A 20,253-nucleotide genomic window follows, 5' to 3' on the forward strand; every position below is an offset into this window, starting at 1 on the left:
AGCAAATGCGGACGGAAGTCGAGCTAAATGTCCAACAAAAAACCATACAAAAAAAAATGTACTAAGTCGGAGTAAAAAGAGAAGAAAGAAAAGCATTTCAACTACTTTCAACTTGGACAAATTTGTGTCGTGTAAAAGTTGACACAAAATTGGGACAAACACCTGAAGCCCAGCCCAGAGCCCAACCCTGTGAAAACAAACGCCCAATCACCTTGAAAAACGACACAAGGATAAAGGGAGGGAGAACGCGAGTTCAACAAGTCGTAAATCTTTTTGGGGCAGAGAGACCGGTTCAGGCTTTGGCATGGCGCGTCGCAAGGATAAGCCGCGTTTGATACCCGAGCAGGACAAACGCATCTGTCGCGCCATTTGCCTCTGCCAGCTGACGATGGTCCTGTCCTGCGTCTCCATTGTCTACCTCAGCGTGGCCATCTACTCGCCCTCCCTCAAGTGAGTCCAACTTTATACCTATATAGTTATTCCCTATAGTAATGCCCGCTCGTTCCGCGCAGAGCCTTCAAGTCGGGCTTCGAGCTGGATCCGGTCATGTGCCAGACCGTCGACCGTCAGATGCCCAACAATTGCCCCTGGGCTTCCTGTGGGGAATGGTGTCTCACCCGCACCAGCGGCTTTTGTCCGCAAATCCATTCGATTGTCCGACGCAATGGCACCGATATCCAACTCAACAACTGCACCCGGGTGACCAACACATCCTGCGCCATGGTAAGTCCGAGAAATTAATCACTAAATATAAATTTCTTGCTGCAAAATATTTTGCAATTTTATGCAGTATTTTATTACGCACATATTGAGTCATCTCCAACCACAAAGTATATATTTATACCATTTTTCGGATAAGTTTTAACAACTGAGCTGATTTGGGCATGACTCATTTTGTAGCTGTTTGTTGATAAGAATTTTCGTAGGGTATTCTTTGTGTTCCAGGAAATAAAAAAATTCAATTGGACCACAATTTCATATAGTTGCCATAGGAATAATTGGTCATAAAAATCTCTTATTTCTCGAGTTCTCCTAAAAAAGCCTTTCGTTTATTTGTTTTCCTTTGCTCTACACACATCAGCGAAATTCTATAAAATTAGATTAAGTATAACTCTGTAGGAAAATCGATCAAAAACAACTTTCAAGACATCTTTAACAAACTAAGAGTATTCATTCGTCGGTGTTAACTTAGTTTCCCCTTTGCTTCTCCCTCATGAAATATTCCTCTAAAGGAAAATCGATCAAAAACAACTTTCAAGACATTTTTAACAAACTAAGAGTATTTATTCATCGGTGTTAACTTAGTTTCCCCTTTGCTTCTCACACATCAGCAAAATTCTATAAAAATAGATTAAATATAGCTCTATTGGGAAATCAGTCAAAAATAACTCTGTATGGTCAAATTTTCTGTTTTTTTCAAGACTTCTTCAACAAGCTCAACAATTAAAAAATTCAGAGCTCTCCTCACATATTTAAGAGTATTTATTCCTCGGTATGTCGTAGTTACCCGTTCTTATTGGTTGCCATACGAATAATTACGAATCAAAAATAAAGTTGTCGAATAAAAACTATATTGTTTCGAAGATATCCTAAAAAAGTTTCCCTTTGCTACATGAGAAAAATCCTATTAAATTAGATTAAGTAAAGCTCTATGGGAAAATAGAATAAAAATAAATTTCTTTATGGTCAAATATTCTGTTTTTTGTAGACACCTTCAACACATTCAACAATTTCGAACTTCAGAGTACTCCTCACATATTTAAGAGTATTTATCCTTCGGCTTGCCTCAGATAACTATTCCGTCTTGTTGTTGCTCCAAATTAAAGGCAAATATTTCGAGTATTTGCAGCATTTGCCCGGCGCCACCGCGTCTTTATGATCCGAATTAACCGACTGGACAAACAAACATTCTAATCTTTTACTGCCTCTCGAACCAACAGATTGACCTGAATCGCCTGAACAAGTTTAACTGCAACAATGGCACCGTCTGCAACAACATTCGCGGCGTCTTCAACTGTTCGAATGGTAAGTACTAAAGAAAATGGCATCATTTAGCTTGACACTTAAAATTCCCAACAAGTTAAAGCGTTGGGCAAGGGAAGTCCCTAAATACAGAGGCCGTTTGTGTGTGAGCACATATAAAAGTTTTTGATTAGATAGAAAAGATGATTAGATGAATAGATAATTAATTTATCATATTATATGCTTAAGCATAAGTTTCCCCAGATTGAAACCATTTGAAACCCTTGTCTCGCCCCGCAGGCCACTGCAAGAACATGTCCGAGTTCTTTTTGTGCCACCACAAGCCGGATGGACCCGTCATCAATTCGGCCAAGGACAACACGAAGCTGAACGGGTTCTTCGAGTGCCACGGCGTGCACTGCACCAAGATCAAGCGACCCTTCAGCTGCGATCGCTACTGTTCCCGCATAACCACCGCCAACATCAACACGCTCATCATGCACGTGAGTAGAGATAGCTGGCAAAAGTTGTCCCATATCTCTCTCTAATCAAATCTTATAGGAGGACAATGTAATTGCGGCCGACTGCGAGAACGCGGTGGCCTTCAACGAGGCGCGCGGCAAGGAGCACGGCGTCCGCATCGAACCGACCGAATTCTGGAAGGAGGACGACGGCAATCTGTTGACCAACTGTGCGACGGTTACACGCGAATCGGACAATCGCATCACGTAAGCCAAATACCCTTTGATCCTCTCTCTTAACTATAGCCAAATCTCGTCCTGCCAGCGCCACGGACTGCCTGAACGGCACTTTGCTGGAGCACGATGCGCTGCCGGCTCCGTTTATGAACTTCACACAGTTCTGGGCCATCTATGATAACAGCACGCATGCCATCGATCCGGAGCAAAAGTTTCTGCCCAATCAGGCAAATCTGACCATCTACACGTGGAAGAAGTTGTTCATCAATTTGGAGGGCTGCGTCAACACGCTGCGCGGCGAGTGCAAGGACTTCGTGGCGCGCTATGGCAACGATGGCGACAACAACACAGCCCAGTCACGCTATCAATGCTACTACAACAAGGTAAACAAGGTGTAGCTAGGATCAGGTTTCATTTGGTCTTTATAACACGTAACCATTGGCAATAGGTGGAAGGTGAAAAGAACCTTTGAATATAACAGGCTGAAGAGGAAAAATTCAAGCAGGTTTACGAATTGGGTCAACTTATCCAAGTCCGTGTGGATGACTTTTAGAAATTGGAGTGTAGATTATCGTAGAACATATGCCGAAGGAAGTGTATCTTAGGCCTTCAAAAACTTCTGTCTGAGAAACCGATTAATATCAATTTCCAAAATCCATTTTTTAAGCATTTCTCAAAGATTATAAAACTTAGAGACAGAACATTGGGTATTTACATTCTGTACTTTGACTTCTCTTTTCTATGAAACCGATTAATATCGATTTCCACCATGATTTTCAAAGCATTTCGCAAAGATTATAAAACCTAGAGACAGAAAATTGGGTATTTAGATGCTGTATACTAATACACAGATGGGAAATACATCGCTATCTTTGAATCCCTACCATAACTGACCGATTTTAAGATATATTGCTCTCATTTCTGGCATATGTACACATTATAATGTCTTCTTTAAGCACTTCAAACAGGTTTACGAATAGAGTCAACCTATCCATGACACTTCTTCTTCTGCATGACACTTCTAGTACTTGGAATGTAGAAAGAAGTTAATCTCTGGCCTTCAAAAGCTTTTCCTTTCTGAGAAACCGATTAATATCGATTTCCAACATCCATTTTTTAAGCATTTCTCAAAGATTATACTAAATTGGGTATTCAAATTCTCCTATAATTATATGCACCTCCTAAAGTATTTCGGTTTCGTTAGATCCCTTCCATAACTGACTCATTTAAAAATATATTGCTCTGATTTCTGGTATATGCACGCTTTATAATGCCTTCTTTAAGCTCGTCAAATACCATTTCGATCTTACAATAAACACAAAAGTTATTAAAGAATGAATTCATAGAGTTAGCGAAACAACGAAGTACAGTCGCTACCAAAAGTTGATATATCAAAAATTTCTAGTATACGTATTATACAAATCTTTATACTGAGCAACTCCTAGTCGATTTTTTAAGAATTTCACCCTCGTTTCAGGATGTAAATGTGGAATTTGTGGTCGCACGCTACGATCTGGATAAGGTGTATCGCGAGCTGGTCGTCTCGCTGATTGTGCCCATTGTGCTATTTGTCATTTCGTCCATATCGTTGTGCGTCATTACCAAGTCCGTTAAGGTGAGTTGGCTGTGGAAGCCTCTAGAGAAAGATTATAATTTTCCACTTTGATTTCAGGTGGGCGACGATGCCAAGATGCGTTGCGTCTGCGCTGGCGACGATTCGGATGATGATGTCTTTCACAATGCAGCTGCCAAGCAGCCGGAACAGGTCTATGATACGGACGACGATGTGGTGGACCTGGAGCATCAAGCAGCTGTCGAGCTGGATGTTGCGGAGCCGGAGCCGGAGCCGGCACATCCATTCGATACGCAGGAAATGATTGGCAGCACAAAGTCCCTGATACCGCTGAGTCCCACTGACGCGTCGGGCAACGCCGAGCAGGAGTCAGCAGCAGAGGATCAGGACGAGAAGGCCGCCAAATGTGATGTGCCCGAAAAGCCGCTGGTTATACTCTAAAGATTGCCTTAGGCTGGCCATAAAATTAGCTCAGGATATTGCTTAAAAAACTACACTTGATATAGAGAACTCTACCAATCTTTAGGGACCTGTGCAGTGTACAACAATGTAAACTGAACTTATTTTTTAACTCAGCGCTATTTACCTCTGCATTTATAGGGCATTTTTTTACGTACCTATATATATAGTGTACATTTACAAAGATCAAAATTTATGTTAGCCTTTCGCTAGACGCACACATCTCAGATTTTCTAAAAAAAAAAGGCAACGAAAGTTGCTCAATGTAACTCTCAAGAGCTTTATAATTAACCTCTTCAAAAAGGGTTATACGACCAGATAGAAAAACTTAACTATAGACAGAACAAAATACATATATCAAGCCTCCCACCTTGTCCGCTTGGTTCAGCAGATGCGCTGTGGAAGAGTCAGCTGCATTTAGACAAGAATTTATACATATTCCAGGGAATATAGAAGGAATATTAACGACGATTAACGCGCTTGTTACCCTGCTGGACCATAGAACTAATAGATAAGCTCTTCGAGATTCCTTGCAGGAGAACTAATAGACAAGCTCTTCGAGAGTCAAATGCATTTATTTAGCAATATGTACGAACGAAATACGACAAATCAAGAACCCAACACGAATTCACTAGATAAATATATATACTTATATATAGAGGGGCATCCGACTTTGCCTTGATTTTCGATTTTCGATTTAGTAGCTATGCCAATATACAAAAAAATACTGGAGATATCTTATGCTCGGACTTAGTTTAGCTGATCTATGCGAAATTTATATCAAAGAACTTGGCTGCAAGCCTGAAAGATAATTGTTGCGGGTTGGATATTCCGGTTACAGCCGAGGTCTCGACTTCCTAGGAACCTTTGGGTCATATGGAGATATATCAAAAAGTTCTAGGTTCGATTCGTAGTCGCTTTGCAGTCTTGTTTAAAGCTAGGGAATAGATTTTGGGACGCACCAATGCAAGCTTAACTTTCTACACCTTTGATTAACTTTACTTAATAGATAAATATATATGAACAAATAAAATAAAATAAAATAAACTCAATACTTTAAAGGGGCACTCACCTTGAGCTCCTCCTGGCGTTTGTAGGAAGCTGCCATCATTTGGCGACGCACTTGCTCGGTCATGACCTGCTCGCGGGCGGGCGGACCCTCGCCCAGCTGATTCAGCTTGACCACGACCTGGTTGGAGGCAGAAGATGGCGTTATACTACAGCTCGTTCGTAAAGCAGATAAAACTGAGCTGCGCTCACCTTGGTCTTGTCATTATTACCCAAATACTCTTTGAGTTGCTTCCCGGTTAAAATCTGTCGACCGGCAAACCACAATTGAGCCTTCGATGGCTCAATGACCTCCTTGGATGCCTGGGTGCCGCTCAGATCCTCCATGTTGGCGAACTCCATTTGTATGGTGTCGTGCGGCGGCAGCTTCATCGGATAAACTATGGTGACTGCGCCGCGCAATATGTTCAGCGCCTCCTCGATGACCTTCAGCGTGAGTGCGGTTGAGGATTTGCACAATTTCTGTCAAGGAAATGGATGGTTGGAGATCAGTCTGGAAATTTGCTGCTCTAGAAAATACCTTATCGACCATGGCCTTGGCGTCGGTCATGGCATTGGCGAGCACCTTGCGCATCGCCTCGTTCGGCTGCTGGCCGTTGCGCCGGCACAGCGGATCCTTGTTGAACGTAAAGCCGCCCATGGGCACGCATTTATCTGCCCAGGTATCCTTCAGTTTCAGCTCCACGATCTGATCATCGTTCAGGCCAATCATTTCAACTGGGAGCATGGTGCCGTGCTCGGCCAGCTCCTCGATTTCCATGCAAATGCGCTGAATTTTCAAGCGTCCATTGAAAACCGATACCAGTTCACGTATAACGGCATCCGTGGCTGCGGTCACACTTGTCTCGTACAGAAAGAGATTCTCGTCGCCGCGTTTAACTTGTAGCACAACCATTTTGGCTAATAAATATGATTTGAATTATTTTCGGTTTTATATGCTTCTAGGAATTTCTGTCGATGTTAACGACAATTGTTTAAATTGAAAAAACTCCGGTTGCTATGTGGCAAGTAAAATTGTTGTTATCGTTATCGAATTCCGTTGGCGCTCGCAGCGTTGCCAGATGTGAGTAAGCGTGGCAACGCCCGAATAACTTAACGGTTGAATGAAAACGATCAGCGTTAGATTATTGCACAAGGTTTTTTCGTTATTTTTTCCTAAGTATAATTAGGCATAGTTTCACAATAAATAAATATATACTCTAACTTACAATAAAAATACACCTGTGTTTGCGCATAGAGGGTAGAGTAAAGTACAAGTAGCCTACGAATATACGTTTTAATGCATTCCCAATTGTATATATACAAAAATGCAGCCATATGGACACACATGTTCGCTAGCCTCTGGCTGCTGTCCCGTAATATAATAATAACTTTTGGATGGAAACCGTTAAATAAGATCCATATTAATAATGTCTATAGATGTGCGCACATCAATTAACTACAGATTAGCTCTATTGAAGGGAAATGGATTTGTGCCGTGCTTCTTCTTTTTCTGTTTTTGGGGCGTCAACGTCTTTTCGGCTATCTGAGCACTCGCCGGAAATTCTCCATCTCATATATGCTGGTAGATAATCTAAAACATAATACACATTATTAACTGTTTTTTTTAATGATATTTAGAAAGGGTTCCCACCTGCCGAAGGCATTGAACAGTGCCACGATTTCTGTGCGCGATAGCCTGAAGATGGGATCCGCCTCGATGTGTGGCTTGTCCCACAGTCCGCTTTCGGTTGCCAAATTGAGCTTCTCCGAGTAGAGTATCTTGAGTGCGGTGCCCAGGCCCTGGGTCTGCAGCTTGCCCCACAGCTTGCACTTGTCGCAGCCCACACAGTCCATTATTCTGGATATATTTCGGAACTTCTCCTTGTAATCATCCTTGAACTTAATGGAGGCGATGCCGCTGCTGAAGAGCGCGTTCTCATTGAAGTGCGACTGGAAGGATCTGGTGAAAGAGTCAGGTTAATGACAATCTATTTACCAATTTATTTAATACCCACTCAATGACCGACAGCATGTCGTGCATGGCCAGCTTGACCTCCTCGTCCTCCTCGGCAATGCCTGTGTAGTAGTTCTCGCGCCGCAGATAAGGCGCCGCCTTGGCCAGGGCGCGCAGCTCGACCAGATAAATGAAGTATAAATTTCGCAGCCAGTGCGGACCCTCGCCGCTTGTTGTTTCGGGACTGAAGCGACGCTTGAACTCCTTCACGTTGGGCCCCCAAATGCCCTGCGGATCCAGAAAGTCTTTCGTTTCGGATAACAAATACTTGGAGCACAAATGTATATTGATGCTGGAGTGCAGGCCCGAGATGATGCGATAGAAGGCGCGCTGCTCGAGGCACACGTCACGCAGTTCCATATGCGGCATATAGCTGGAGAATTTATTGGCTGTCTCATTGTTGCCAGCGAAACAGTTCTCCAGATATATGCTGTTCCAGATGCGATGCGCCGAGTCGCCCTTGTAGCCCGTATAGCGCTCCGGATTGAGCAACAAATCGACATACTGTGCATCCGCATCATGATCGTCCATAATGCAAAAGTCCTCCTCGGCCTCGTCGTGCTTCGCCCACAGCTCGAACTCCCTGTGCGCCTGATCACTAATGCTCGTGTCCAGGAAACCCAGAGCGCTATCAAAGTCCTCCGCCTCCGAGCAGCCTCTGTCCACCTGCGCCTCTCGCGTATACTAAGACAATTGACACAAATGAGGAAGTCAATTAGTAAATATGCAAAAGGCGAGACTTAATGCTTCAGCTGTGCAAACAAAGCTTACACAAACTCAACAATTGCTGTTTACCCGAATAAAACAATTAACAACAGAAAAACGGGGGCGTATGAATGAGCTGCTTCTTGTGAATCAACAGGCCACGTCAGTTTGCAGCGATATCAACAGTTGGTTTAAAGGGCGCCAAGCACTGCTTTACCACGTCATCTAGCCTCCATATCAACAGTTGTTTTAAAGGCTTTAAGCCGGGTTTAAGACAAACCAGTTGCCAAAAAAAACAATCGAACCGAAAGCCCACTAAATGGTTCCAAATAAAAAGATGATTGAGCAAGAGTCAGGCGCCAAGGCATAAGCAAAGGATTATAAACAGAATCTCAAGGAATCCAACTGGTTCGAACCAGCGACAATTTGTTTATCACTCTGCAGCCAGCCAGAGATTAAGTGGCTTTGCGGAACTTAAAAAGATGCCAAGCACTGATTGTCATATTGCAGACGTCGACAACAACAAGAACAACAACAACAACAGGTACAACACGTTCATTGAGAAAGTCAGAGATAGTGCATGAATTTATAGCATTCCCCCTTGACAAGACCCGTTGAGCACCAAGATAATAAAGTAATTTAAAAGTAACCTGTTCGCCGCAAATCAATATTGATAACAAATACAGTTAACGCTCTATTGATGGAAGAATTTATGAAGTTCCTGATTTAATACTTTGCTTGAAGAAGTTCGTAGCTGGGGATTTGTTTGAAGAGAACTTAACATTCGACCGATCTCTCCTATGGAAGATATATGATCGTCAGGCAAAAGAGAGTTCTATTTCAAGTTTCCCTAGGATAAAAGAGGACGGACTTAGCTATAACAACTATATATATATATACCTAATGGAGTCGGAGACGTTATCTTCTTATGTCACTCGAAAATCACCAACAGCTTTAAGCCCAATTAGAGGACTTTCAAATGTTTGTTCAAGGGAGTTACACCCGTACCTCATAAAGAGTTTAAGCCTGCTACGTGCAATAGTTGGCTCACCTTGTACGATGCCGCCTTGTCTCTATGGTCGGTGTTATCCTTGATGCCCTCTGGTATGGCTTTCTCCTCGCAGTTCTCCACCTGACAGAAGCGTATGGCGCACCGGCTGTCGTCCGGCCAGAAGGGGCACTCCTGCTTCAGGTTCACCTTGTAGAATCGAAAGAAGTTCTTCACCAGCAGACTCTGCAGCCTGGGATAGACCTTCATGTTATTAAAATGATCGACCGTGTCCACATCACAGCTGCAATCGTTGATGGAGCCTTCCAGCTGCAAGCAAAATACATGGGATTAGGACTAGTTGCGCTTAACTGGAGAGAGTTTTCTCCTGCCGCCCGCATACCTCACAGAAACAGTTCTTGTTCGTCGCGGCCTCATCGAGAGCCGCAAAGTAGCCGCCCGTCAGCTTCGTCCAATACAACAGAACGAGCAGCGCCAGGCCCAGTCCACTTGTGGCCAGCACATTGCGCCGCACTTTTCTTGGTGTTGTCATTGTTGCCGTCTGTTCTGCTACCTGTTCGTCTGCTGTGTACAACTAAATCCAACTGATTTCGTCAGTTCAATTTCTTAATGAGCAGAAAGTTGCGAGGTATTTATGCAGCGCATTGTTTGTTTCAGGCGACGCAGCTGATTTTGGACACGTACGTTTAATATCGATAGCTGTGTGTGTGTGTGTGTTAACAGCATCGATACTTTGTTGCCATTCAGGTGGCAGCGCCGACGAGGTTGCCACATCAATTAAATAACAATCAAAAAAAATATCGTTACATTCAAAAGTACAAGAACGACATTTACGCTGCTGGTGAAATTTATTGGGAATACATTTAGAATTTTGGCTGTCAAAACTGTCTTGCCCTTTCCAAAAATATTTCTCAAAACTTTCTCGATTTTCATGCGCTTTGTCATTATAGTCATGACTTTTCCTCCATATAGCTAGCGACATCTAAAATTTTCTCAGCGTTCAATTTGCAATTTTCTCTTAATTAAATTGGCGATATTGAATATCAATATGCCCACAAAACATTTGACTTTGGATATCGAATGCCGTTGTTATTGAATTGTCTTCAATTGATTGCTAAATGTTAATATTGTTGTTGGTTTTCTTTCCTCCTTTCATTTGATGCTGTTAATTAATTACATCAAATATTGATTTCCATCCATTCTCCGACAACGACAATGCATCTTTTGTTCCCATGACAAGCCCTCAGCCCCTTTCGGTTTACATCATCCTCAATATGCAAATTCAGCTCTCGGCCAGACTCTCGGCTGTCCCTAAATCCAGATCAGAGGCGACTACGGGGGGTGAATCGCCTATGCCAAGGGGTTGAGGGCACGCGGGTAAAATGATTAAGCATAAATCGCTTTGGGCATTATCTTAAAAATCTAAAAGCAAAATATGTAACCACAATGAAAACATATTACTATTAAAATATCTGTTCGATTGAGTTGTGATTATTAAATATCTTTAGGTTTAAAAATGTAAATAACTTAAAAATGAGTTAATACTTAAATAGATTATATTTAAAGTTAAGAGATCTCCTAACTTCTAACTATACTAAACAGCTATCTTCCGTATAATTTATCCCATTTCTAGTTCGTTTCCTTACTTTATCCCAATTTTTATGCATTCCCATTATCGTAGCAGCTCGATCCTCCAAAGTTCCCACGAAAAAGTGAAAATACGACAACGGGATGAGCAAAGAAAAAAAAAAACGGTATAAAAAAGAGGAAAAATCAGCCAAAAAAAAAGTGTGCATAAGCAAAGGGTTTAATCATTTTTTTTTTAAATAGCACGATTAATGTATAAAAAAACGCAGACACAAAACATGTGTGGCCAAAGGACAGGACCAGGACCAAGGCGACCCTCGGCATTGTTTGAATTGAAAAGGAATCATCATCACGGACGCCGGCTCGGCTGATTTGCATACGCAAAGGACGAGATCCTGTTGGCGAGAACCACGAACCACCACCAACACAAGACGACGGCCGCCTTATCTATTTGCCTTTGCAGGATTCTCAGGTACAAAAATGCTCACACGCACACGCACAGAATGATAAATAAGAATTTACTTCTTCGTTTTTTTTTCTTTATTTTCCCGATTTTTTATGAACTTTTTTCACTTTTTTTTTTCTTACCACTTTCAATTTTGTATGCAGCGTTTTATTCAAATTTCGATTTGAGCCTGTCGTGTGTGAAGAGAGAGAAGTCTGGAGAAGTCTGTCTGAGCCTGGGAACATCCGCGAAACGGCGAGACGAACGTCTCATCGCTCAAAGTTTGTCCTTTTTCATAGACATTTGATTCTGCCAGCGCTAATTAGCTAGACATAGTAAAAGTGAAATCCTTTCAGCCGATTTGAGGTTAGGTTTTTGTCGCTTAACCACGTGACGCTGCGCTTAAGCCAGCGATTAGTCCATTTTTTCCCAGCCATTATGCAAATGTTGCGATTTCTGCACTCATAATTGCATTTTAACAATGTTTGACAACAGTAAAACGTCAACAACTTTCCTTTGCATATGCAAATTCAGGTAATATCCCAAAACTCCTGCGGCGCTGACTTGCCAAAAAAAAAAAAGAAAAAAATAGCACGCACATTTGCATAGGCTGCATTTTTCGCACAGGGTGCACTTGAGATTTGCATAACTAAGCCCTGAGAATAATGCGCAAAAGGGAACCGAGCAAAAATGATCGCCTGGCAATTGCAACCATAATCCGCTAAGTGAGCACACTCCGGGGTTTGTATTTAGTGCCGAAAATGAGAAAAGGTCGCGAAATTCTCAAGTGCCAATGATTACAGCTGTCATGACGTGATCCTCGCTTTATGACTAGCTGTAAACAAGCAGCGCAGCGCAGCGGGCGACCTGCTGCCACAGCGCTGCCTGCAGCAGCAGCAGCCTAACAGGTGGCAGAGAGAGAGAGAGAGAGAGAGAGAGAGCGGCGTTTGCTCTCTTGCGTCTCTTAATCGCTTCGCTATGGTATTCTTCTTATGCTCACTTTCTCCGGCTTGTGTCCGCTGGCCTTGGCGGCGGCGGCGGCGGCTTACCAAGCGGCGAGAACCTTGAGCAATGGTCAGTTTGTTGCTGGCTTTCGCAAGGTGCAGTCGCCCCGGCATTAAGAACGGTTTGTTAAGCGCCCCTCCCCCCCCACACAGTTTACCCAAACCATTAGCTTGTAGTGTGTGTGTGTGTGTGTTGGAGGAACTTTGCATACGCAGCCAATGGCAATTGGAAAACTGTGCCGCATTCTCGACACGTCGTCTATGTCGCCGAGCTGTCCTGCTGATCCAGTGCACAGTTATGTGTCTTGTGCTTACCGTTACAATAAATTCAGAAAGAGCCGAAGAAGAAGAAGCAGAAGAAAAAAAGTCGCTTAACTTGTTCGTGTGTTCGCCCCAAAGGCAAAGACTGTCGCTGGCTTTGGATCACAGCCGCTGTCTTTGGCTAGTGCCATGTATATGTGTGTGTGTGTATGTATATTTGTGCATATGTGTATGTGTGTGTGTGTGTCTCGGAACTTAAATGGAAGTGCTAAAAATAAAAGAGCACAAAAACAAAAACAGTTTTCAAATAGTTGTTGATCAAAACTCTAATTTCAACTGTGCCACACGCAGAGAAAAAGACGGTAGATAATTCTAGAAAGACTGTAAATTAAATTTCAAGTTAATAATAAATGGAATTATAAATGAAGTCTGCAACATACTTAATTTCCCAATAAAAAAAAATTAACAACAATTTATATCCTTGAAAAAAGCGTATAACAGTTATAACAGCTCTTATAATCAAAGTTTAAGAAGAGTTTTATGCTTATGTTGACCTTGACTTGATTTGTGCAGTAAGTGCCTGCTGGTTTTCTCTGAGTGTAGGCTGTGCCTAACGTCCGTGTCGTTTACCGTTAATGTTAACCGTTCGATCGGCATTTGAATGCGCGTTTCTGTTTCTGTTTGTTTTGGCCATCATTCAATGAAAGAATTTCTTTTCGACATTTTTGGTGCGAAGAGCGTTAAATTTCAGACATCAAGAACGCATATTCGCATGCTAAACTGGGAATGCGAGAGAGGGGGAGGGGGGGGGGGCAACAGAGGGGTATTTGTCGTTGTCGTCGCGCCTTATGCATCTGACCCACTTATCGAATTTGGTGCCGGACTTGGTATTCATGATGGCGTAGGCGTTGCCCATGCGTTAGAGAGAGACAGCGCACGCGTCGTCGCCTGACCCAAAATACGTGCACACTCTAGAGTTTTCGGGTTCTATTCGGTTTGTGACAGGCTCGCGCTTTCTAGCGGTTGTTTTCGCTCTCTCTCTCTCTCTTTCTTTTCGTCGTAAAGAATGAGGATTGTCGCACGCCTGGCTTAATGAGAGTTTTGTTTTTGTTTTTTTTTTGCTTTTCTAAATAGTTGGCCCTTTAAGAAAAATTTCCGGTTTGTACGTGAAAGCGTCGCACGTGAGGAGTTGTTGGCCAACAACTGCAGCGGTTTGGGCTTTCGGACCGGCACATAATTGTCAGCTCGACCAATTTTCCATTCTGCCTCCATTGTCAACTATTGCCAGCACTTTCGCTAGAGATCTTTCAGTTGAGATATCGCACCAGGTTTCAATTTTGTTGCGGTTTTTCTTCTTTTTTGGGTTAATGTACTTTCTATTTCATTCATAAAGCTGCACGTTTAATGTAAATACCTTACAAAATTCGGACTCGAACCATGGCCCTGCCCTCAAGTTTTCTTCGTGAAGCAGGTTTTTTATTATTCTGCTTTTTTTCTTCTTTTTTTTGGCCTGGCTTATCCCATATTTGTAGCAAGTATTCACAATTATTTTGCAGCTGAAAAAAACCGGTTTGAATTGGACTCGAGCCAGCATTCAATTTAAGTTAAGAATTTTCAATGCGCGACGCAACCCAAATACATTTATTAGGCCCAGTATTCCGTTGACGTATACGTAATATCCGAAATGGGGCACACACTCGACTAGCTGAACAGTTACCTGGACGCACCTGTTGCAGAACCAGCTCCCAAGAGAATGCGGCGTCGAAACTGGTTTTGGGAGTTGCCCCTCCCCAAAAACTCTGAACCAGTTGCTCTTATCACACTCAGAGAAAACGGCGCCAGAAATGTTGTATACAAAATCTGATCAAGGTCGAGGCCAAAGTTCTAAGTTTAAGAATTTTCTTTTGTAAGTCCAAAGTTGCCGAGAAGAAAACAGAAATTTGTTACTGGCATTCTTTAGGTATTTCGCACTGTGATTTTTCTCTCAGTGCAGTGTCGACTGCCTGCCAACAGGTGGCGTCTTTCTAGGCCAATGATCTTTCAGCTCAACTCCGCTCAACGTTGAGCTCTGTTACGTCAGAGGCCTTTCGGGGTTACATCTGGGCGCTGACTAAGCTCAACTTTCACTTGGCTAATTTCGTTTTCTCTTCCCCCCCCCCTCTCTCTCTCTTGCAGATGAGCACGTGATCTAACTTCAACTTGACAAGAAATGACAAAGTTACCAAGCAACATGAGAACCTTTAGCCAAATACTTAGCATCTGCCTGTTGCTGCTGCTGGCGGGGAATGCGCCGCCGGCTCAGGCGCAGGATGAATCGCTGGCGGGCAGCTTTCTGTCCGGGCTGCTGGACACAATAACGAGCACGGCGGATGCCAAAGATTGCCCCGGCGTCTGTGTGCACACGCTGGCCACGCTCATCTGTTACGAGGTGCTCGACGATGTGCCCTGCCCCTCGCCCAGCATGAAGTGCTGCATAGAGAATGCGCCAGGTGAGTAGCCAGCTGCTCTCCAAATGCGAATCCTGCTCCAACTAAAAGCTGCTCGTTTTAGGAAAAAATGCAACCGCAGCGACGACGCCGAGAATAACCACAAGCACAGCTGGCAGCAGCAGCAGCACGACGCCGCGCAGCACCACACCCGCAACGAGCAGCAGCAGCACGACCAGACGCACCACGACCACGGTCAGCACCACGGCCAAGCCCAAGCCAAAGCCGCAGCCGAAGCGTCCAGCTGCGAGCACCGCAGCGCCCGCCAGCTCCACGACGAGGAAGCCGGCCACCACCAAAAAGTCCACCACGGGCAAGCCCAAGGACAAGGAGGAAGCCACCAAAACCGAAGATGAGAACAGTATGTGAAGTCAATAATAATCCGACTAGAATCTAACTCAGCTTCTGTCCGATCTCTTAGAGAACTGCACGGGCGTCTGCGTGGCGGATCGCATTGCGGAATATTGTGAGGCATATTTGACCAGCGGCGGGCTCTGCAAGGAGGGCACCAAGTGCTGCGTCTCCCTGGATGAGTACTCCAATGGCAAGCTGCCCAAGGACATCTACATACCGGCCAGTAAGTGCCCGACTAACAGATACCCTCCAGAGAGTCCCATTTAAAGCCTAATCCCTTTGCCCCACAGAGCACATGGGCAACCTGAAGAGCAATCAAACATTGGTCAAAACCGCCGCCACCAAGTCGAGCAGCACCAGCTCCACCACGACGACGACCACGTCGACTACAACAACGAGCACCACCACGCCCGAGCCGGCGCGCACCAAGACCAACAACAACAACAACAACGGCCACTCGCAGAGCAAGCCCGGCAAGCACAAGAAGCCCACAACGACCACCACCACAACAGAGGCTGCTGCCGAAGAGGAGGAGGAAGAGGAGGACGATGAGGAGGAGGAAACCCAGAGCAGCAGCAACAGCAACAGCAACAACAACAACAAGCTGAAATCGGGCCAGAATCATCAGGGCCAGGTGCTGAAGGAGTGCGAGGGCGAGTGCATGAACGGCATCTTTGCCATTTTCTGCGATGACATCGACTCCGAGGCCTTCTGTCCCGGCGAGGGCAGCTGCTGTGTGACGGGCAGCGCCTCCGAATCGGCGCCCGCCAAGACGCCAGCGACCAGCAAACCGGCCACCAAGATTGCCTCGAAGCCGGCGGCCAAGCCAGCGCGTCCCGCAGCGCCGGCGCCGCCACCAGCAGCCGCTGCTCCCGCACAGTCTGGCGGGGATTTGCTCTCGCAGTTCATATCCTTTGCGGAGAGCACGCTGAACTCACCGTCAGCGCCGGCGCCACCGCCACCGCCGCAGGCACCGCCGGCGGTGCAACGTTGTCCCGGCTTCTGTCTGCTCAACATTATGGCCGCGTTCTGTGAGCGACCCTCGGTGCTGCTGACCAATCCCACCACCTGCTCCAAGGGCTCGGTGTGCTGTGATAATTCGCGTGCGGGCGCGCCCAAGCCCAAGTTGCCGCCTCCGACGTCGCCGCCCACGCCGTCGCCCACGGCGCCGCCTTATGTGCTGCCCAATACGCCGAGTCCCGATCCGCGCGAAGAATGCCCCGGCTCGTGCATTGTCAGCCTGCTCAGCTTCACCTGCTTCAGTAAGTAGCCCAAATCCACACAAAATCCCCCCCAAATTTTAACACGAATCCTCTCCAGAAAACGCCGAGATGACGGATCTGTTTAGGTGCAAGCGCTCCGGCCAGATTTGCTGTGCGCCCAAGAGCAAAATCCTGGAGAAGCAACAGTTCCAGACGCGCAACGATACCGCCTACTTCAACTATCCGCCCATGGGCCCGCCGCCGCCGCCCTACGCCCCACAGCCGCCGCAGCAACAACCGCAATCCCCTTACGCCCCCTCCGGCTACATGTCCAATCAGCCGCCGCCGCCGCACCTGACGCATGGATATCAGCCAGGCTTGCCGCCGCCCAGCTATGCGGACTATTACGGACTTGGTCCCGGACAGCAGCCCGCCCTGCCGCCGGCGACAGCGCCACCACCACCACCGCCCCCTCCGACGACGACGACAAGCACCACGACGACAACGCCACGTCCGCATGTCTACTCCAAGTACGTGTGCGGAGTCAAGGGCACGCTGCGCACGGGTCGCTCTCGGAGCTCGCCGGCGCTCAACTACGTCACGTACGCCCGGGCTAAGTACGGGCTGCAGCGCTCGGCCCGACAATTGGCCAGCTCATATTCCGGCAGCAGCAGCAGCAGCAGCATTAACAAGTCCCAGGAGCGCCTGGTGCTCGGCTCCGCAATTGTGCCCATTCAGATACACAACGACAAGCTCGGCGACCTGATCGACACCAGCGGCCTGCAGAGCAACCAGCTCCGCTCCTATCACGACCAGCCCGATCAGCTCGAGCCGCTCGATTCGCAGCAGGCAGCCGTCGTCTATCCGGAATACTATCAGCGAACCAGCTACCCCAATCCCGGCCAGCTGCAGGCCAACTACAGTCGCCGCCGGGCGCGCGTCGTCGGCGGCGAGGATGGCGAGAACGGCGAATGGTGCTGGCAGGTGGCGCTCATCAATTCCCTCAATCAGTATCTGTGTGGAGCGGCGCTCATCGGCACCCAATGGGTGCTGACCGCGGCGCACTGTGTCACCAAGTGAGTACACTTAGAGAAAAAATAGAGACACAAATAAAACTATACTTAAAAGTTCCTAAAATCTGGTCAAGTTTGAAATATTGCAAGCTAGTCAAGGAATTTTCTTTCAATTATAAAAATCTTCGAAGGTCTTGTTGATTTTGATTTTTCCCATGTAATCCCAGAATTTGATTCTATATTTACCAAAGTATTTTCAAACTTTTTATCAGCTTGAAAATGTTGCAACAATATTTTCTAATATTAAAAAAAAAACAAGTTTAGGTTTAGTTTTTCATTATTCATTTAATCCGGTTCAATCTTCTCCTTATTTTAAGTTTTCTAACAACTAATTTTTTTGCTCTTAATCCAGGCCTTTTCTTACTTATTTTCGTATTTGAAATCAAGTAAATTTTAAAAATTAAATTAAATTGAATTAAATAATAGTCAAGTAAACTTTAAATTGATTATTATTCTCTTCTTTATTCATTTAATCTGGTTCAATGTTCTGGACAAGAACCGGTTCGTTTTGCTTAATTCAAGTTTTCTAGCAACAAATTTTTTTAACTAATCTTAGTCGTTTTTGACTTATTTTCGTACTTGAAATCAAGTAAATTTTTAAATTGAATTGAATTAAATTATATTCAAGTGAACTTTAAATTAAATAATATCTTGTTCTTTATTCATTCAATCCGGTTCAATATACTCGATTCGAAACGGCTCGGCTTGCTTTTCTCATGTTTTCTAAATTTAAACAAATTATTTTGTACTTAATCCAAGTCGATTTTGACCTATTTTCGTATTTGAAATCAAGTAAATTTTTAAATTAAATTCAAATAAATTAAACTAAATTATAATGAAGTAAACTTTAAACTTATTATTATTATTTGCTATATTCATTTAATCCAATATTATTTTTTGCTTAATTCAAGTTTTCTAATTTTTGAACAAATTATTTTGTACCTAATCCAAGTCATTTTTCACTTTTTTTATATCAAGTAAATTTTAAATTAAATTAAAATTAAATTAAATTTAAAAAAAAGACATAAATTTCAATTAGTTGTAGAATTTGCTTATTAGAATGTAGTTTTTCTCTGAGTGTAGTCTCCAACTAATCTTTGTTTTTCTTCTCTTTCCAACCTTCTCCCTTTTCCGCAGCATTGTTCGCTCCGGCGATGCGATCTATGTGCGCGTGGGCGACTATGATCTGACCCGTAAATATGGCAGTCCCGGCGCCCAGACGCTGCGCGTGGCCACAACCTATATACACCACAATCACAACAGCCAGACGCTGGACAATGACATTGCGCTGCTCAAGCTGCACGGCCAGGCGGAGCTGCGGGATGGCGTCTGTCTGGTCTGTCTGCCGGCGCGCGGCGTTAGCCACACGGCCGGCAAGCGCTGCACGGTCACCGGCTACGGCTACATGGGCGAGGGTGAGTACCACGAAAGCAGCCACAAGGTGAAGCTCAATCTAAATCGGATTTCCCAATTTGTCAGCTGGTCCGATACCGTTGCGTGTGCGCGAGGCGGAGATACCCATTGTGAGCGATGCGGAGTGCATACGCAAGGTGAACGCGGTCACGGAGAAGATCTTCATATTGCCCGCGTCCAGTTTCTGTGCCGGCGGCGAGGAGGGGCACGATGCCTGTCAGGGCGATGGCGGCGGCCCGCTGGTCTGCCAGGACGATGGCTTCTTCGAGCTGGCCGGCCTCGTCTCCTGGGGCTTCGGTTGTGGTCGCGTCGATGTGCCCGGCGTCTACGTGAAGGTCTCCTCCTTTATCGGCTGGATCAATCAGATAATCAGCGTGAATAATTTATAGTGCGCGAGCAAGTCGCAGGAATCCCGCACTTGTAGCAATTTCCTGGCCGGGAATGGACTATGACTGAATGGATTCCGACTGCTCCGAATCTCTAACGACTGTTAACCGTAAACCCAACCTAGTGTAATCTACTCGTACATAAAACTCACGTCCTACTAACTAATCTCCCCCCTCGTAGAGTAAAAGTATTCCCCCCTCTCCCTACCCTTATACATATAATAATCATAAAAAAGAAAAAACAAATCTATTGTAAACTGTTTTTGTATATACAAAAAAAGAAAATACAAGAAAACAACGTTCATCATATTTCATAAAAATGTGCAGAAAAAAAAAAAAATCAATTCGAAACGAAGGTTCCGCGACTTGAACTTCGGTACGAGCATTAATTAAAATATCTTTATAATGTATTCACATTTTTAACGGAAAATATCAGAAAAAAAAGGAAAGATGCTGCAGACGAGGCTGACCGACTAGCAGATATCCTGTACTCCTGTGCTGCCAGCCTTTCCTTGAGCCTGAAAATATTGGAATATTAATTCGTATATAAGTTTTGTTCCTCTTATCCGATT

General features: G+C 44.8%; 4 protein-coding genes across 4 annotated transcripts; 2 read left to right on the top strand and 2 right to left on the bottom strand.

Moving 5' to 3' along the window:
- Nucleotides 1–77: 77 nt before the first annotated feature.
- On the top strand, nucleotides 78–5,599 carry Teh4 (tipE homolog 4). Its single transcript, XM_064685563.1, has 8 exons — nucleotides 78–450; nucleotides 513–723; nucleotides 1,941–2,025; nucleotides 2,263–2,465; nucleotides 2,524–2,690; nucleotides 2,749–3,043; nucleotides 4,138–4,275; nucleotides 4,333–5,599. Exons 1-8 carry the CDS (start codon nucleotides 305–307, stop codon nucleotides 4,672–4,674), a joined length of 1,587 nt encoding a protein of 528 aa, XP_064541633.1. The 5' UTR covers nucleotides 78–304; the 3' UTR covers nucleotides 4,675–5,599.
- LOC135430765 (cilia- and flagella-associated protein 298) lies at nucleotides 5,528–6,655 on the bottom strand. Its single transcript, XM_064685554.1, has 4 exons — nucleotides 6,281–6,655; nucleotides 5,953–6,222; nucleotides 5,765–5,881; nucleotides 5,528–5,557 (listed from the first exon to the last, which is right to left on the bottom strand). Exons 1-4 carry the CDS (start codon nucleotides 6,653–6,655, stop codon nucleotides 5,528–5,530), a joined length of 792 nt encoding a protein of 263 aa, XP_064541624.1.
- A 331-nt stretch (nucleotides 6,656–6,986) lies between these two features.
- Ero1L (endoplasmic reticulum oxidoreductin-1-like protein) lies at nucleotides 6,987–10,351 on the bottom strand. Its single transcript, XM_064685510.1, has 5 exons — nucleotides 9,853–10,351; nucleotides 9,513–9,779; nucleotides 7,758–8,440; nucleotides 7,394–7,702; nucleotides 6,987–7,333 (listed from the first exon to the last, which is right to left on the bottom strand). The coding sequence occupies exons 1-5, from the start codon at nucleotides 10,000–10,002 to the stop codon at nucleotides 7,282–7,284; spliced, it is 1,461 nt and encodes a 486-aa protein (XP_064541580.1). The 5' UTR covers nucleotides 10,003–10,351; the 3' UTR covers nucleotides 6,987–7,281.
- Nucleotides 10,352–14,977: 4,626 nt separating this feature from the next.
- Nucleotides 14,978–19,886, top strand: mas (masquerade). Its single transcript, XM_064685659.1, has 7 exons — nucleotides 14,978–15,256; nucleotides 15,318–15,614; nucleotides 15,675–15,830; nucleotides 15,898–16,869; nucleotides 16,928–17,885; nucleotides 19,020–19,297; nucleotides 19,362–19,886. The coding sequence occupies exons 1-7, from the start codon at nucleotides 14,998–15,000 to the stop codon at nucleotides 19,682–19,684; spliced, it is 3,243 nt and encodes a 1,080-aa protein (XP_064541729.1). The 5' UTR covers nucleotides 14,978–14,997; the 3' UTR covers nucleotides 19,685–19,886.
- The last annotated feature ends 367 nt before the right edge of the window (nucleotides 19,887–20,253 follow it).

Source organism: Drosophila montana, unplaced genomic scaffold (assembly GCF_035044405.1).
Source record: "Drosophila montana isolate Dmon_TW-CO22-7 unplaced genomic scaffold, ASM3504440v1 contig_3083_1, whole genome shotgun sequence".
NCBI lineage: Eukaryota > Metazoa > Arthropoda > Insecta > Diptera > Drosophilidae > Drosophila > Drosophila montana.